The 17,777-nt window shown below is 44.6% G+C and overlaps 1 protein-coding gene across 3 annotated transcripts in view; it reads left to right on the top strand.

Moving 5' to 3' along the window:
- Window positions 1-17,777, top strand: part of LOC126283955 (protein still life, isoform SIF type 1) — a 1,235,171-nt gene that overhangs the window by 693,527 nt on the left and 523,867 nt on the right. For all 3 annotated transcript variants that reach the window (XM_049982390.1, XM_049982392.1, XM_049982391.1), the window contains one exon: window positions 15,632-15,777. In XM_049982390.1, coding sequence (XP_049838347.1) covers window positions 15,632-15,777 — 146 coding nt within the window. The remainder of the gene's footprint in view (window positions 1-15,631; window positions 15,778-17,777) is intronic.

Genomic DNA, 17,777 nt, shown 5'->3' with positions numbered 1-17,777 from the left:
TGTTCTACCACTTGGTTGGCTCCCCACGGACGAAAGACACATAAGGCAAGGAAAATTTACGAGAAGGCAAAGTTATTAATATTTAGAAAAATAAAAGCGTATCCAGGCACAACTGAAGGCAAACAGACATTCATACAGAGGCGAGTGCTCACTTCTTATCGACACATTTGTGTGGCGCTCTTCCGGCGGATCCAAGTCTGCTATAGAAATTTACTAAAAGAAAAATCTGCCAAAGTTTTGCGTTCCTTGTTGTGACAAGGCAAAGCAATCTTTCAGAGTTGAAAAGCGAGACCAAAAGCTAACAGCTCTCCTCTCGACAAGTAACAACGTGCCACGCGGTCAGTCTAACTCGCCCTTCTTCGACTGGAGCACAGCTGTGGACGATTCCAGACTGCCTCCCTTTTTCATCTCCGCTCCGCGTGGCCCGGAAATCCCAAAGATGCCATTTCCGCCACCAACCTAACGCAGGTGGATTTCTCACAAGTTGCGTTAACCTCTTTGCCTATTTGACCACTACGAGAGTTGGCTATTCTGTTCAACTCCTGCTGAATCTGTATGACTGTCGCAGACTTTCTGTGGCAGACTACGTCACCGTCTAGCAATGTGACACACAACCACATTCATTCAATCACACCACTAAGACAGTTATGAGGAAAGAGAAACAAGGAAAAGAAACAGAAATGCTAGTGAAAATGGGCTACCGGACTAATGAAAGGTGGCTACAGAACCCTTTCAAAATTTATAAAGACATAAAAGAAAAAAGGCATGCTTTGATTATTTTATGTAAAAGTCCAGTCTAAAGACCAAGACACTGAGCACCACTAATCATTAATCCACCTACACTTCCATCGATGCAACCAATAACTTCGCTTTTCTCCTCATGATTGGTTGCACAGTCCACGTTTTCCGATGTACACTCTTGGGGTACCATGACAACCATATTTCCGTTCTCTTTTTTGTACATAGAACACGCCATTTTGCCGACGGTGCGCTGTTTTACTGCGAGAACTTGTGATTATGATGCGGGATCTCAATTCGAGTATAAACGTTAATGGTAGACCGGGTTTCAAAGCTCCTCGACCCGGCAATAGCTCGTTCTGCGGCGCACAGCAATTAAATCTCGGCCGAGAACACTGGAGCGCCATTTCACACCTAGAACTCTGCCCCAAGTCCAAGTGGCGCGGCGAGCTGTTCTTAATATCGCTCCGGCCCGACGACTTGGGGGTTTATTATCCCGGAATTGACTTCACGACCGCGTCGATGGTACTCCACGGCGGGGCCGCCAATTAGGGAACCGGTGGGCCGGAACGTGGCCGTCGACAGCTCCTCAAGAGTGGGTCAGATGAGCGTCGGACCCACGAGGTACGGCCTCATTTCCTTTTCATCCCCCCCGCTCTTTCTTCCTCTCTCCCTTCCTCCTCCGCTTCCGGACAGCCGGGGGACTATCGCTGCCAGTGGCAGAAGTTATGTACGGCGTCACGCAATATCCATCCCTCTTCTTTAACCTCCGCCGCCCCGCCAATTCTTCAGCCGCGCCCTGGTCGCCCACTCTACTCCCACAATGGCGTCGGACCTCGAGGAGTGGGTGCCCTCCTTTATTTTGCGCGGCTTTGTACGATGACCTTTTCGACAGCCACTTGTTGTGCGGCTGGAGGCGGGGTGAGAACAAGATTCGGTGGGTGGGAGGTGGGGGCGGAGAGCGGGGGCGGAACCTTTTGTTTCCGCGGACACGGACCGGCGGGAGCACGCGCCTACTCGCCGACTCCGTCCTCTGTTCGCAGCGGTCCCAAATGAACGCCCTTCCGCAGTGTACCGCGGGCCCTTTCCTCGTTTCTTCCTGGCTCCTTTCCCGGTCTCGTCGCGTGAGCATGTGCTAATACGCAAACGTGTCGCCTGCAGTACTTCTGAGTCTGCAACGAGAGTCGCGTCTGTACTACAGAGGTGTCCGTCGTTGGACAAAACGGCGCGTAACTGTTCCTGGCATTCCGTCAACTCTGTCTGTAGTCTACTCAAAATTGCTTTTAGAGTTGACTGTTAGGCAGGAGCACGTGGCGACAGAGAGTAGAGTTGCTACTTCCGGCACAGAACACGCGCGTAATCTTACATTTCATTCAACTCGCTCAATCTCGCAAACTACTGGCTTCATAAAAATTAGTCTTGTATCGATATTCTAGGGGGGGGGGGGGGGGTTGCACTATGCTTTAATTTCAGTTTTATTTGCGGCAAGAAATGATATAGGATGATATAAGGAAAATTTACAAAAATGAATTTCCTGACGACATTTTTGGTCCGCAGCTCGTGGTCGTGCGGTAGCGTTCTCGCTTCCCGCGCCCGGGTTCCCAGGTTCGATTCCTGGCCGGGTCAGGGATTTTCTCTGCCTCGCGATGACTGGGCGTTGTGTGCTGTCCTTAGGTTAGTTACGTTTAAGTAGTTCTAGGGGACTGATTTTAAGTCCCATAGTGCTCAGAACCATTTGAACGACGTTTTCGAAATGCACAAAACTTTTTTTGTTGTTGAAGTTAAGGGAACACACTAAGCAAGTCAAATCTTCGAATACATCAAATTTTCATTTTCTCTTAACCGGAACTCTGTCTGAGTTTTCTAAAGTGAGATAATTTCAGTTAAATATGAAACACTATGATCCGTCCACTCGCCAAGTACTAAGTGGTCACCGTATAGTTTTGTTACGAGAAGCAAATCGCTAGGCTCATACTAAACCTGTCATTTATTTTTCTGATTCGCCTACTTATTTCTATAAAACAAATATTTTATCTCGGTTTGAAAACGCATCTTAAATAGCCCAACTAGTACTCGGAGAAGCACAAAATGCAATGTAAGTAACATTGCTTCAGTATTGCTGCAGTTATATTGTAAACAATAATATTTAATTTGTGTGACACGACTGAATTCCTGAGACCAACTTCATTTGGAGTTGGTTGCTGATAACCCCTTCTTATTAATATGTCAATGTTATATAACTGCTGCGCAGTTCTACCACGCAGCTGAATCCTTCTGTATTTCATTTCTGTGGTGATAACGGGAAAACTCCGCTGACGTCACTCACGTCGCTATGACGTATACCGGAAGTTACGTTAAGAGATGCAGCCTCTCTGTCGATTACATTGTTAACGTAAAGCAGAGGACCACCATTAAGTTTTTCAGTCTCTAAATACGAAGGTAACAAGCAAACCATTTCTCTCTGAACGCGGAAGTTTTCACTCACTCACTCTTTCTGGTACATTTCAGCAACACACAAAAATGGTCAAATGGCTCTGAGCACTATGGGGCTTAACAGCTGCGGTCATCAGTCCCCTAGAACTTAGAACTACTTAAACCTAACTAACCTAAGGACATCACACACATCCATGCCCGAGGCAGGATTCTAACCTGCGACCGTATCAGATAAAAACCTTCAGGAAATATTTCCTAATACTTAACTCTATATTCGATGTTAACGAACATCTCTTCTTCAGAAACGTTTTCTTGTCGTTGTCGACAACATGGCGGATAACGCAGTGCGCCTGGGCAAAATACGCCATAATAAGTGTTTGTGTTGTTGCAAAAAAAAAAAAAAAAAAAAAAAAAAGCCAAGAAAAAACAAGGAGAGGTGAATGCCTGCTGCAGCATCCAAACTGCTGTCGAGATTGTACTACTGTAGTAACTGAAGATCCATGTAATTTGCCAGCTGAAGATGGGTGCAAACCCGAAATGCATATTGGCGTAAATAAAAAACGCATTAAAAAGTGCCTGGTTGCCGTATTTTTTCAGTGAAATATTATCCACGGCCACGGAGCTCAACAGCCAAAATAAAATGGACAAGTTGTTATTAAGTTAAGGAATTCTGCTACCTAGGCATTGAAATAACCAACGACGGACGGAGCAAGGACGACTTCAAAAGCAGACTAGCAATGGCAAAAAGGGCATTCCTGGCCTCGAAAAATCTACTAATATCAAATATGGTCTTAATTTGAGGAAGAAATTTCTGAGAATGTATGACTGGAGTTTAGCATTGTATGGTAGTGAACCATGGACTGTGGGAAAACCAGAACAGAAGAGAATCGAAGCATTTGAGATGTGGCGCTACAGACGAATGCTGAAAATTAGGTGCACTAACAAGATAAGGAATGAGGAGGTTCTGCGCAGAATCGGAGACGAAAGGAATATGCAGAAAACAGGTTGATAGGACATCTGTTAAGATATGATTGAATGATTTTCATAGTACTAGAGGGAGCTGTAGAGGGGAAAAACTTAGAGGAAGAGAGAGACTGGAATACATGCAGAAAATATTGGAGGACGTAGGTTGCGAGTGCTACTCTGAGATAAAGATGTCAGCATAGGAGAGGAATTCATGGGGGGCTCATCAAACCAGTGAGAAGACTGATGAAAAAAAAAAAAAAGACAAAGTCGGGGAAATAGTTTCCAGGGCTCTGAAGTGCATAACTTACGAGCTACGAACATTTGTTCATCTTCGCTACTGTGAAACATTTCACTTGTACTGAACTAGTACTCACAGCTCTTAAGGTATGCATTCGAGAGACTATGTTTACAACTCTCTTTTGCTTCTAATGACCGTTACAGATATATTCCTCAATAATAACCAATTACATGTTCTATACTACATAGGGCATCTTGAAAACTAACAATGCGCTCTTTTAAAGACTCGAAGTTTTCGTTTTTGTCCTACGGCAAATGGGATTTTCGTCAGTAACTAAGTGAGAGAAATCTTGCTCCCTAGTTCAGGGAATAGAGAAGAAATAAAAACTTCGAGGTTCGCCGATGACATAATTCTGTCAGAGACAGCAAAGGACTTGGAAGAGCAGTTGAACGGAATGGACAGTGTCTTGAAACGAGGATATAAGATGAACATCAACAAAAACAAAACGAGGATAATGGAATGTAGTCGAATTACTTCGGGTGATGCTGAGGGAATTAGATTAAGAAATGAGACAATTAAACTAGTAAACGAGTTTTGCTATTTGGGGAGCAAAATAACTGACGATGGTCGAAGTAGAGAGGAAATAAAATATAGACTGGCAATGGGAAGGAAAGAGTTTCTGAAGAAGAGAAATTTGTCAACATCGAGTATAGATTTAAGTGTCAGGAAGTCGTTTCTGAAATTATTTGTATGAAGTGTAGCCGTGTATGAAAGTGAAACATGGACGATAAATAGTTTGGACAAAAAGAGAATATAAGCTTTCGAAATGTGATGCTACAGAAGAATGCTGAAGATTAGATGGGTAAATCGCATAACTAATGAGGAGGTATTGAAAAGAATTGGGGAGAAGAGAAGTCTGTGGCACAACTTGACAAGAAGGAGGGACCGGTTGGTTGGACGTGTTCTGAGACATGAAAGGATCTCAAATTTAGCATTGGAGGGCAGCGTGGAGGGTAAAAATCGTAGAGGGAGATCAAGAGATGACTACACTACGCAGATTCAGAAGGATGTAGGTTGCAGTAAGTACTGGGAGATGAAGAAGCTTGCACAGGATAGAGTAGCATTGAGAGCTGCATCAAACCAGTCTCAGGACTGAAGAACACAACAACAACAGTTCAGGGTGTAAGAGTTGTTCCCGCTAAAGGCGACGTTCCAGTTTCGACTCCCGTCCGGTACGCAGCTTTACTCTTTGTTAGTTTCAAAACACTAGATCGTACCACGAATACTAGTATACTTCTAGTTATTTTCTCCAGTCAGCTAACTCATCTTCGGGACGGCGACATGACGTCCCGCACTGTCATCTCCATAACTGCAGTCGAGTGCACAAGACGGTCCACATACCAACTATCTTTAACCACAATAGCTTTCAGCCAGCCTGATAATGCATACGAAAAAGTAGATGTCACTGTCCGTATAGCACCAATTCAACATCATCATATAGGGATAATTAAAAATAACGAAAAAGCTGTTATTAAAAAATATATATTAAGAAGTGACCATTATGTTTCCATACATCGATGTGCACTATAGCCACGAAGGGGACGTATTTTCTTTATCTGCATTCGTCAATACAGAACTAGACGTTCCTTTTATCCATTACACTGAAAGTTAGGTTTGTCTGTGTATCCATTCACGATGCCCGATCTGCGATTGTTTCTACGCATATAGAACCCTCATGTCTTTTTAGTCTGTGTTCCTGCATTACCTCTTCAAAATCTGCCTTCCGCTGCGCATTTCATCTATTTGTCCTTTCTCTTGCTTCTGTTCAGACCGAGAACTTCGATGACAACGGCTTTCGGTTTTATGCTCTCCCCGCGACATGAAAGATGCCTCAGAGGCCAGCCATCATGAAAGATTTACGAGTGGCAACGCGTGTCGTTCATAAAAATGGAAATAAGGACAACCATTGTATTCTGAATCCATATATCAGTCGCGCATTCCCGTTCTGCAATGCTGCTGGTGTAATGACTCGCGGATGGATCAGTTACCTCGGTATCCTTTCTTCTCGTCACACAGCTGACGTGTGCTTGTTATCCTGTGGTTTGCAGAGTGTAGACAATCGAGGGGAATCAACCTATAAAACATGATTTAGTTAAGTTCATTTTCAGTAGCACTTCGATCGGTGCATTAAAAATCTGTACGACGAAGACAACAGAGCTACGGTCTTTCCTTAATCACTCAACATATTTGACGTTACTGTATTAACCAGTGCCAGCAACGGTGGTCTAGCGGTTCTAGGCGCTCAGTCAGGAACCGCGCGACTGTTACGGTCGCAGGTTCGAATCCTGCCTCGGGCATGGATGTGTGTGATGTCCTTAGGTCAGTTAGGTTTAAGTAGTTCTAAGTTCTAGGGGACTGATGACTACAGATGTTAAGTCCCATAGTGCTCAGAGCCATTTGAACCATTTATTAACCAGTCTCAGATGCACTATTTAAATTTTTTCCAGTGTTCCCCGTCTTACCTTGTACTGATCGTACATAGATTTTGGCGTGACTTCCCAACTACATCTATAATCCGCAGTATATCTCATGGTCAGTGTCGACGAGTACAATGTGTATCAAAAACATTCTTCCGATTTCGCATGTCTGTATTTCTGAAACTAATAAACATATTTCCTTTTTTTGATGAGCGGAAAACTCAAAAAGCTTTTTTTTTCCTATCTGGTCACTGGTGTTCAGTATGCTCCCTGCACGGCATACGTCAGTGCGGTATTCAGATTGTTCCCATAAGGCATCGAGCATGTCTCGAGTTACAGCTTCGACAGCTGATATTATGCGATGTCTCAGTGTCCCATATTCTCACATTATGACTGTTCACCTTCCTGTTTAAATGGAATGTTGCCTCATCACTAAACACTAACGGTGGAGACAAACTGTCATCCTCCATCTTGCCAAGAACGAAATTGCAGAAGTCCATAGGTTGTTGTTTGTCACCTTCACGAAGAGCTTGCAGTAGGTGAATTTTGTATGGTTTCGTGTGTAAATGTCGACGCAACATACGTCAGACGGACATCGTGAGCATGCTGAACTGTCAAACTGCACGGCGAACCGATTTCTGCGGAGTCCTTGTGAAACTATGACGGGTGCGTTCCACGTCTGTGTCAGACACTCGGGGACTATCCTGGGATTTGCCTTTGCACAAACATCCTGTTGCTCGGAATTATTAATGCCATCGGCTAATGCGCTGTGCTGTAGGAGAATCCACACCATACGTAGTACGAAAGTCACGCTGAATAGTTATTACTGACCCACACTGCACAAAAAGTTGTACCGACACCATTTTTACTAGAACTGAAGTGGGCGCACGCTGCTTCCACGTAGCGGGAACAATGTAAAGCTCGAAAGTTTGCTCTTTCGAACAGTACTTTGTTCACGCACGTATCTCAAACAACATAGCAGTTATCATTTTTTTTTAAATCGGATAATTCTTTTTGAGACGCTCTGTACTTTGTATCGGTTAACACATCAAGGAGCTTATGCTCTCGAAATTTTAACTGTAATCCACATTGTGATGCACCGCGCCTCTCTTGCAGCATCTGCCACTGGAGCTGACTGAGGATCTCCGTGGCGCTATTACATTTCTAAGTCAAGCTGTGACCAAATGTGCTTATTCAACTATAGGCCAAACGAGATTTCTGTAAGCTACCTCTTTCGTGGATGTTCTACACTTCTCGAGGATTCTTCCGATGAATCCTAAGTTGACACCTCTCGTACCTGCAATTTCTTTTATGTGGTCATTCCATTTAAATCACTCAGAACGCTAATATTTTATGGCTGTAACTGCTTCCCGTGGTTGTTCTGCAGTCTACCTACAATTATATTGGCCTTAATGCCACTCATATTGAAGATCCATTCCCATTCCCCGCTCCAAGCGTCGAACCTCTGCAATTTACATATTTTCTCAAAGCTGCTATCCCTGTAACACTCGCAGAGTAAGTTAATTTTATGTCCGAATATTTCTCTCCGTTAAGAGTGACTGTTAGGTTCGCTAGGAACTCCTCAGCGCCATCACACAGCTGGTCGGATATTCCATGCTCACGTATCTTGTTCATTAGGTGTCAGTCGGAAATGTTTCGAATATCTTCTGGAAGTTAAGGAATTTTGTACAACGCTGAGACTGATATCTACTTCTTTCTGGGTCTCGTGAATGAACGAAACGACGTGGGTTTCATACGATCGCTTTGACCCTTCTTGAATATTGTAATAGACACGTGCACTTTTCCAAATACTGCGGACACTTCCTCCCCCGTCGACCTACGGTATACTGCTGCTAGAATAGGAGCAAGTTCTTCGGTATATTCGACGTAGAGTCAAACAGCGTTGGTGTTCCATCATGTTTAGTCTCTTTTTCTCTGTTGAGTGATGTGTTAAATTTCTATCCTGTGGTCACTTATTTCGATATTTGTCATTTTGAGATTCGTGCTACAATTTAAACGGAGAACATAAATGTTCAAATGTGTGTGAAATCTTGTGGGACTTAACTGCTAAGGTCATCAGTCTCTAAGCTTACACACTACTTAACCTAAAGTATCCTAAGGACAAACACATACACCCATGCCCGAGGGAGGACTCGGACCTCCGCCGGGAACAGCCGCACAGCCCATGACTGCAGCGCCCGAACCCGCTCGGCTAAACGGAGAACAGCTGTACAATAGTCCTAAGTGAAGCAGTTTTGGAAAAAGGATTCCAGTATTTCGACCTTTTCTCTTTCAGACTCCGTTCAGTTGCCATTACGATCGCAGAGTGTATACAGACATATGGCTTTGCTTCTTCTTGGAATTTTCTATGAGATCTATTGACAGAATTTTACTTTGACTCGTTGAACACTAACGCATGGCTCTCGTTACGCTAATTTCGCTTCGTTCGGTTTTTGTTTTGTTACGGGGCTTTGGCTACGTTTAAATCTATAGTTCAACTCTGTTTATTTTCAGAGCAGCACGGTTGTTGAACAGGATTTACTCATGAAGGGCTATTTCCATTATACACTTCTTATATGGAATACTGGTAAAGCTCTCGACTATCGTTAGACTATAGTGACTATTTTTTGTGGACCGTAACCTGATGCTCTACCTTAGCAGCCATCATGTGTCAGACAGTGTTCAACACCCTGGATATGTAATTGTTTCGTGATTATCCTATGTCGCTTCATGTGGATATTCTTATCGTTATTTCAAATGCGTCGTGACCATTTCGTTATCAAAACCTACACAAGTTCTGTAGTGGTAAGTTGCATATATTGATGTTGATGGGTCGTCAAACTCAAACTTGCTTCCCACTACCATCAATCTGCACAGAGACTGTTGCTAAGCGACAGATACGAAGCTTCAAAAACGATGTACTTCAGCCACTGCCCTCTGTGTAATCTGAGAGCAAGAAAAACACCAGCTTGATATTTGGCGTGACTCAAATTCCAGCAGGGACTATATACGTGCTCTACTGTAGAATATATGGGGGCTGAAATGGCTCCAGCAAAAGTCACCTTGTTCTCTTACGCCAAGTCTCGATAACACAGTAGTCGGCAGTAAATGTCACCATGATTTGCAGTATCACAACAGTGACATAGACAGCGACGATTCTTCCGAAAGGATGCAGGTAAGATATCAAATTAGATCACATTTGTAAACCAATGCATGCGTCTTTATTAGGTATTCATGTAATTATACACTAATGTTAATGAATTGCTCTGCTTGCTCTTTACCCTTAGTTTTCCTGTTCTAGCATATCTTTCCATTGTCTTACAGGGTGTTTGAAAAAAGACCGGTATATTTGAAACGGCAATACAAACTAAACGAGCAGTGATAGAAATACACCGTTTGTTGCAATATGCTTGGGACAACAGTACATTTTCAGGCAGACAAACTTTCGAAATTACAGTAGTTACAATTGTCAACAACAGATGGCGCTGCGGTCTGGGAAACTCTATAGTACGATGTTTTCCACATATCCACCATGCGTAGCAATAATATGGCGTAGTCTCTGAATGAAATTACCCGAAACCTTTGACAACGTGTCTGGGGGAATGGCTTCACATGCAGATGAGATGTACTGCTTTAGCTGTTCAATTGTTTCTGGATTCTGGCGGTACACCTGGTCTTTCAAGTGTCCCCACAGAAAGAAGTCACACGGGTTCATGTCTGGCGAATAGGAAGGCGAATCCACGCCGCCTCCTGTATGTTTCGGATAGCCCAAAGCAATCACACGATCATCGAAATATTCATTCAGGAAATTAAAGGCGTCGGCCGTGCGATGTGGCCGGGCACCATCTTGCATAAACCACGAGGTGTTCGCAGTTTCGTCTAAGGCAGTTTGTACCGCCACAAATTCACGAAGAATGTCCAGATAGCGTGATGCAGTAATCGTTTCGGATCTGAAAAATGGGCCAATGATTCCTTTGGAAGAAATGGCGGCCCAGATCAGTACTTTTTGAGGATGCAGGGACGATGGGACTGCAACATGGGGCTTTTCGGTTCCCCATATGCGCCAGTTCTGTTTATTGACGAAGCCGTCCAGGTAAAAATAAGCTTCGTCAGTAAACCAAATGCTGCCCACATGCATATCGCTGTCATCAATCCTGTGCACTATATCGTTAGCGAATGTCTCTCGCGCAGCAATGGTGGACGTTGGCGTCATTTGGACCGCAGCTGCAACACGGCGAACGGAAACTCGAGGCCGCTGTTGGATCACCTGCTGCACTAGATGCGCGTTGCCCTCTGTGGTTGCCGTACGCGGTCGCCCTACCTTTCCAGCACGTTCATCTGTCACGTTCCCAGTCCGTTGAAATTTTTCAAACAGGTCCTTTATTGTATCGCTTTTCGGTCCTTTGGTTACATTAAACCTCCGTTGAAAACTTCGTCTTGTTGCAACAACACTGTGTTCTAGGCGGTGGAATTCCAACACAAGAAAAATCCTCTGTTCTAGGGAATAAACCATGTTGTCCACAGCACACTTGCACGTTGTGAACAGCACACGCTTACAGCAGAAAGATGACGTACAGAATGGAGCACCCACAGACTGCGTTGTCTCCTATATCTTTCACATCACTTGCAGCGCCATCTGTTGTTGAAAATTGTAACTACTGTAATTTCGAAAGTTTGTCCGCCTGAAAATGTACTGTTGTCCCAAGCATATTGCAACAAACGGTGTATTTCTATCGCTGCTCGTTTAGTTTTTATTGCCGTTTCAAATATACCGGTCATTTTTGAAACACTCTTTATATGTAAAATGATTCCTCGTTTTTCCCTACCAACTGCGTACTCTTCGGTGTGTCACTTCGCGTCTTTGGCTCTAACACATTCAGTGCCAAATAGAGTATATGCGAAACAAGAAACAACGGTTATGTGCTCTAGCATTGAGTTATGGATGGGAAATTCTTCACAAATAGAAAACAAACGCTTTTTAGGGCAACCTGTCGCTGCCTTAGGGCGATGCGCTTGGTCTCTGATTAATAACTGTTGTAATAAACTTTGATGAGCATTAGGTATTTATTTTAGACTATGTAATTCATTACCAGTTACTGGCGGCTGTATAAAAAATCTGAATTGTGTAATTGAAAATGAAACAGTAAATTGAAATTGTACGGTATGAAGGTCCAGTCAATCATCGGTTATTATCAGCTCAGGGGGAACTTGCATCTCGTGCACTCGACACGTTGCTTACAAAATGCTTGCCGCATTCTGTGAAGAACAACAGTGCATATTTGAGGTAAAAAAGGGCAATTTCTAGGCATTGTGTCACGCATAAATTCTGATCAACTGTCACATCTTGGGGAACACAAATAGGAAACCATGGCTGTTTCTACGTTGGTCCTAATTTGTTTTGCGTTCTTCGGCCGTGGTAATTAAATAATCTCGCACTGCTTCGATTTGCTGGTTGGCTTCTGGATCATATCATATGGATTCCATTGGTGATTTTCCTTACACGAATCACCACCTGATGTTAGTACATCGATATGTAGTGTGCGCAACATCGAAATCTCCAAACACGTGATACATGTTTACGAAATGACACATTCCGATCTGCGAGTTCGGCACGGATATGGCTTTGTCAGCTGATTCATCTGAACGGGGCGTAGTCTGAGGTACATAGTAGGAGAACTCGTCACTGTCATCCCGTCCTTGCATACGCAATCTATCTAGTTTTGTGTGTCCCTTAGTATTCCCAGTCTTCTTAAGCAGAGTGACTTTTCGATGTGTACGGAAAATGGGACAATGCCGAAACACATCGTCAGGTGTCAAAACAACCACTCAAAAGAAACAAAACCCACCGTTCTAATAAATGATATAAACAAATTGTAATGATTGTACTAGCATTCCTTATGGCAATTTCGTATTAGCATTCCTTTTGGAAATTTCGTATTAGACACAAGCACAAAAAATGAACTGTGTGTTCAGTGAAGTAGCGAAAAAATTTCCATGTCCTGAAAACATCTTTGAAATTATGAAACAGCCATACAAGGAAATATTCATAATCTACAGTTGTATAGATACAGTATCCAAATTAAGAAACATGAGCTCGAATAGTTACTGTAGGTGTCTACAACGGGATTTTGTAAACGTGTCTATGGCGACGCTTCTTCATAGCAGTCTGCGCTTTACAGTTGAAAGCTGTCAATAACTCTGCCAGTTGTTAGGGAATTGCTAAAGTTGACTTGACTGTATGAGAGTGTCAGTAATTAAGAACAAATGCATTAAAACTTCATGCATGACGTGTCTCAGCGTTAATGACGTTCCTTGACTCGAATGCAGGAGAATTTCAGTAGTAAATGCATTAAAACTTCATGCATAACGCGGATTTTTTTTCATGTCCCTCAGTGTTTATGATGTCATATCTCTTGAGGTACATGTCGCACAGTGGTACATTTGCGTAGGACATTCTGCGGCATGTGTAGATACCGTCAGCGAAAAACTTTTCCGCATGTGCATGGTATACGGTATATTCCCAACATTGCAAGTGAGTCTCTTTCCTCCTTCGCCGCTCTAAGAGTGTCTTAGTTTATGTCGGAATGACTGGACGATCCATTAACACCAGGATCAAAGAGCATAAGCGCCATTGCAGGTTGGGGCAGGTGGAAAAATCGGCCGTGGCAGAGCACGCAGTGAATGAGACCGACCACGTAATAAAATTCGCCGACACGGAAGTTCTGGCTGTGGAGAAGCACTATCACACGCGCTTGTTCAGAGAAGCTGTAGAAATACAAAAACACGCCAACAGTTTGCAGAAGAAAGAGGAAAGCCTTAAGGTAAACGGATCCTGGCTTCCCGTACTGCAGCGAACGACCGTCGCAAGTAGCAAGAGGAGAACCGCACCGGAAATGACCGCGGAGAAGCGCTCGGACGTTGGCGCGCCAGGTCTGTGGCCGCGAGCTCGGCTCCAGTTCACCACCGGCAATGGAGGGTGAAGCTTCGACAATGCCAGCCACTCGTGCTGGCGAAACGTCAGAGAAATCATTAGATGAACGTCGTCCGAAGAACCCGAGACAGAAGCCAATAGGCAGTTTGTCAACAAGTGGCCACGAAAGCCTTAACAACGTTCCAACAATTCAGATGAAATGGCCTTTCTTTGAATCTTGTGGCTGCTGTGAGCATTCGTGGAACCAATCCTGAGCACCTCTTTAAATATCCGAGAGTCTCTGTCATTGCAGACGCACTTCCAATGCTCACCGACAATTGTAGAGCTAGTTGTTGAGTTGTGAAGCGTCGGTCGGCACGACTGATTGCATCCGCACGATGCAGCTTGTCTGGAGCAGTGGCTGTGACAGGACATCCCGAGCGTTTCTGATTGTGGAGCTCGTTTTTGCTTTTCCGGAGAACACTCCGTCTTCAGGCCACGAGTGGCCTACCGGGACCATCCGACCGCCGTGTCATCCTCAGAGGAGGATGTGGATAGGAGGGCCGTGGGGTCAGCACACCGCTCTCCCGGTCGTTATGAAGGCATTCTTGACCGAAGCCGCTACTAGTCGATCGAGTAACTCCTCAATTGTCATCACGAGGCTGAGTGCACCAAGAGTGCTTAACTTTAGTGATCTCACGGGAATCGGTGTATCGACTGCGGCAAGGCCGTTGTATGCATTTTCTGCGGCTGAAACTTTCTTTACCCACCGCCCAACTTTACTCTATCAACTGCAGTATCGCCATACACTGCACACAAACGTTTATGGATGTTTCTTTTTCTACAAACAAGAATTCAATAACAGCAAGCTGCTTGTAACGTGAGTCGTATGTAGACGCCATTCTACATCTACATCTACATCCATACTCCGCAAGCCACCTGACGGTGTGTGGCGGAGTGTACCATGAGTACCTCTATCGGTTCTCCCTTCTATTCCAGTCTCGTATTGTACGTGGAAAGAAGGATTGTCGGTATGCTTCTGTGTGGGCTCTAATCTCTCTGATTTTATCCTCATGGTCTCTTCGCGAGATATACGTAGGAGGGAGCAATATACTGCTTGACTCTTCGGTGAAGGTATGTTCTCGGAACTTTAACAAAAGCACGTACCGAGCTACTGAGCGGCTCTCCTGCAGAGTCTTCCACTGGAGTTTATCTATCATCTCCGTAACGCTTTCGCGATTACTAAATTATCCTGTAACGAAGCGCGCTGCTCTCCGTTGGATCTTCTCTATCTCTTCTATCAACCCTATCTAGTGCGGATCCCACACTGCTGAGCAGTATTCAAGCAGTGGGCGAACAAGCGTACTGTAACCTACTTCCTTTGTTGTCGGATTGCATTTCCTTAGTATTCTTCCAATGACTCTCAGTCCGGCATCTGTTTTACCGACGATCAACTTTATATGATCATTCATTTTGTGTCATTTTGACACTGTACTACGGCTGCGCCATCTGCCGGAACTGTTCGAAACTTCACCGGCGCTCAGAACAAACAAAAAATGTGAAGCGTCAACAAGGACTTTTGTCTGGTCTATTAATGGCTTTTTAAAAACATGTGGGACATTACTTATTGAACGACCCTCGTACACAGTTGATACAGTCTCGATTAAAGTGTTGGCTAGACAAACTGCGGACATGTTTCCGCATGCATCGAAAACTCACCCTGTATATGATTACAGTGCTTTGCTAGTGTGTTGTTAACGCCTCCCCTGTGCATGCCCGCGCCCAGCTCCCAACACCTGCTCCAGAGCATTCCGCAGCTCGGCAGCACTGCCCGCCCTCTGACGCAGCGCGCTTGCTCTTGTTGTGCAGATGTCGGACGACGACCGCATGTCGCTGACGACGGCCGTGAGCGACGAGGACGATGCGGAGAGCGTGCACAACTCTCCGTACCGCGCCAAGCAGACGGGCACCGCCGCCGCCTCCTTCAACTGCACCGGCGCCGTGCGCAAGGCGGGGTGAGTACCCAGTCGTGTACATGTTCCGTTTTTAACCCGCCCATGCTTGCCCGGTGGCCAGGCGGGCAGGCCGCCGCGCTTTGTCAACAGAACGGGCAGGCTGCTTCACTCCCAGCCAAGCCAAGCGGAACCCAACCCGGGCAGGCTGTGGGAAACTTGCTTGCCTGCCCATATTACTGCTGAGCTACGCTACGCAGCCGTTTAGTCTGCGCGCGTCATTGTCGTATTATGAACGTTAATTAAAAGTTTTTATTTTACCTGAGCACCAAAAGACAAACTCCAACATTATATAATTATATATATTAATTTCAGGTCAAAAAATATTGGGTTTTATTTGTACATTCATCATTTACGCGTATATTTCGGGCTTATTATTTATATAAATAAAAATGAATTGCCAAATGTATTGATAAGCGTATAACTCGAGAACGGCTGGACCAATCCGTCATTTTTTTTTTTTTTTGCTGTGTTCGTAATTCTCAGGACAAGGTTTTTATGAAATAAAATTTTTGGAAAATCGACCGAAAAATTGGAAATTTTGAGAAAAACTGAAAGTGCGTTTTTATTGTGTCCGTGTGTTTGTATTGCGTACAGTCTTGAAATTTTGCACACCATACCTTGAAACCAAGAGGAAGGTCACAGTCTCATAAAATTTCGTAGGGTGCGTGGCAGTGGTTACTTTACCTAGCGGAATTCGACAAATAGTACGTTTTTATTCCGATCTTGATGAAATTTGGCACACTTGATATTCAAAGCAGGATGAAGGGCGCTTCTGAATGGTGCATGGCGGAGGGTACTTTACTTACACACTTCTACACCAACCTACAGTTTTGTTCCGATCTTGAAGAAATTTTGCACACTTGACCATCAAGAGCAACATCACTGTCTACATAATATTTCGGTCAGTGCATGGAGTAGAGTACCTTACAAAACATTTTGACATCGTTTGCGGGTTACCATGAAATCCAGCTAAATGGTCTCAGGTCCTTAGCACACGCGTCGACTCACTTTTCGGCCACTAAATCTTTGTCCTCTTCCAAGATATTTACCGAGTGGGTGAACTGCTCGTCAAATTTGCACACATGTCGTAACATACTCGAGGTTCCCGAATAAGTACTTAAGAGGATTTAAATAGTTTGCATTGAGACACACCTCCCGATGTATTTGAAGCGTCACTTGTGCTCTGTTTCGTTACCAGCATGTGTTCGTCAGTCGTCAATTTTTTTTTTTCAATCTCACTAAAGTTCGACCTATTCATTGTGCTGCCCCCACCGTTGCGATAAATGAACTGCAGGCTAACTACCTGGCTACTCAAGTCACGGTAGCTTGACAGCGCAACCCGTTGTCAGGCGCAGCAAGCTGAGCGGGTCCCGTGAAGCTTGGCAGGCCTGCGGGAACCCAGCTTGCCCGGGCTTGCGGGAGCCCAAGTCGGCCGCATTACCCACTATGTCTCAGTACACGCGCACTCTTGTGTTTACGTCGCGGCAGGTTGACCTGCATGAAAGGTTGCAGAGGAGCTAGGAGCAAGCAGGCTGCAAGGGGAATTTGTACATCTCTATAAGTACCCGAGCACTGTCTCTCTTTCTAGGGCACTTCTTCTCAGCGCACACTCCTATAGTGCTGCCGACTAATGACCTGTGACTCCGCTGTGCGTCGATCCTCTTGTACCCATGTAACGGTACGGTTTATAACACCAGCCGCACTTACATGACGTAGGTGCGATGTGCCATGACGGCAGACACTTACGCAATCTACATGGCTTGCACGACGGAAGCTTGTGACGGCGTAAAGCAAGACCTATCCTGCAGCGACGTTTAATGTTCCTCACATAACAGGCACAGGTACACTGACGTTACAGCAAAGATTAATGGCACCTGCTGATTCTGATAAGGCATAGGAAACTTACAAGTGGAGGCCACGAAGTTCAGACCACGGTTTTACTTCAAACTTGGTACACGTTTGACAGTCCATTAGTACGACATAATGTGCAACTAGTAAGG

The sequence above is a fragment of the Schistocerca gregaria genome, chromosome 8, assembly GCF_023897955.1.
Source record: "Schistocerca gregaria isolate iqSchGreg1 chromosome 8, iqSchGreg1.2, whole genome shotgun sequence".
Taxonomy (NCBI): Eukaryota; Metazoa; Arthropoda; class Insecta; order Orthoptera; family Acrididae; genus Schistocerca; species Schistocerca gregaria.
Note: the sequence above shows the minus strand (reverse complement) of the source record. Positions and strands in the feature narration are given on the sequence as shown.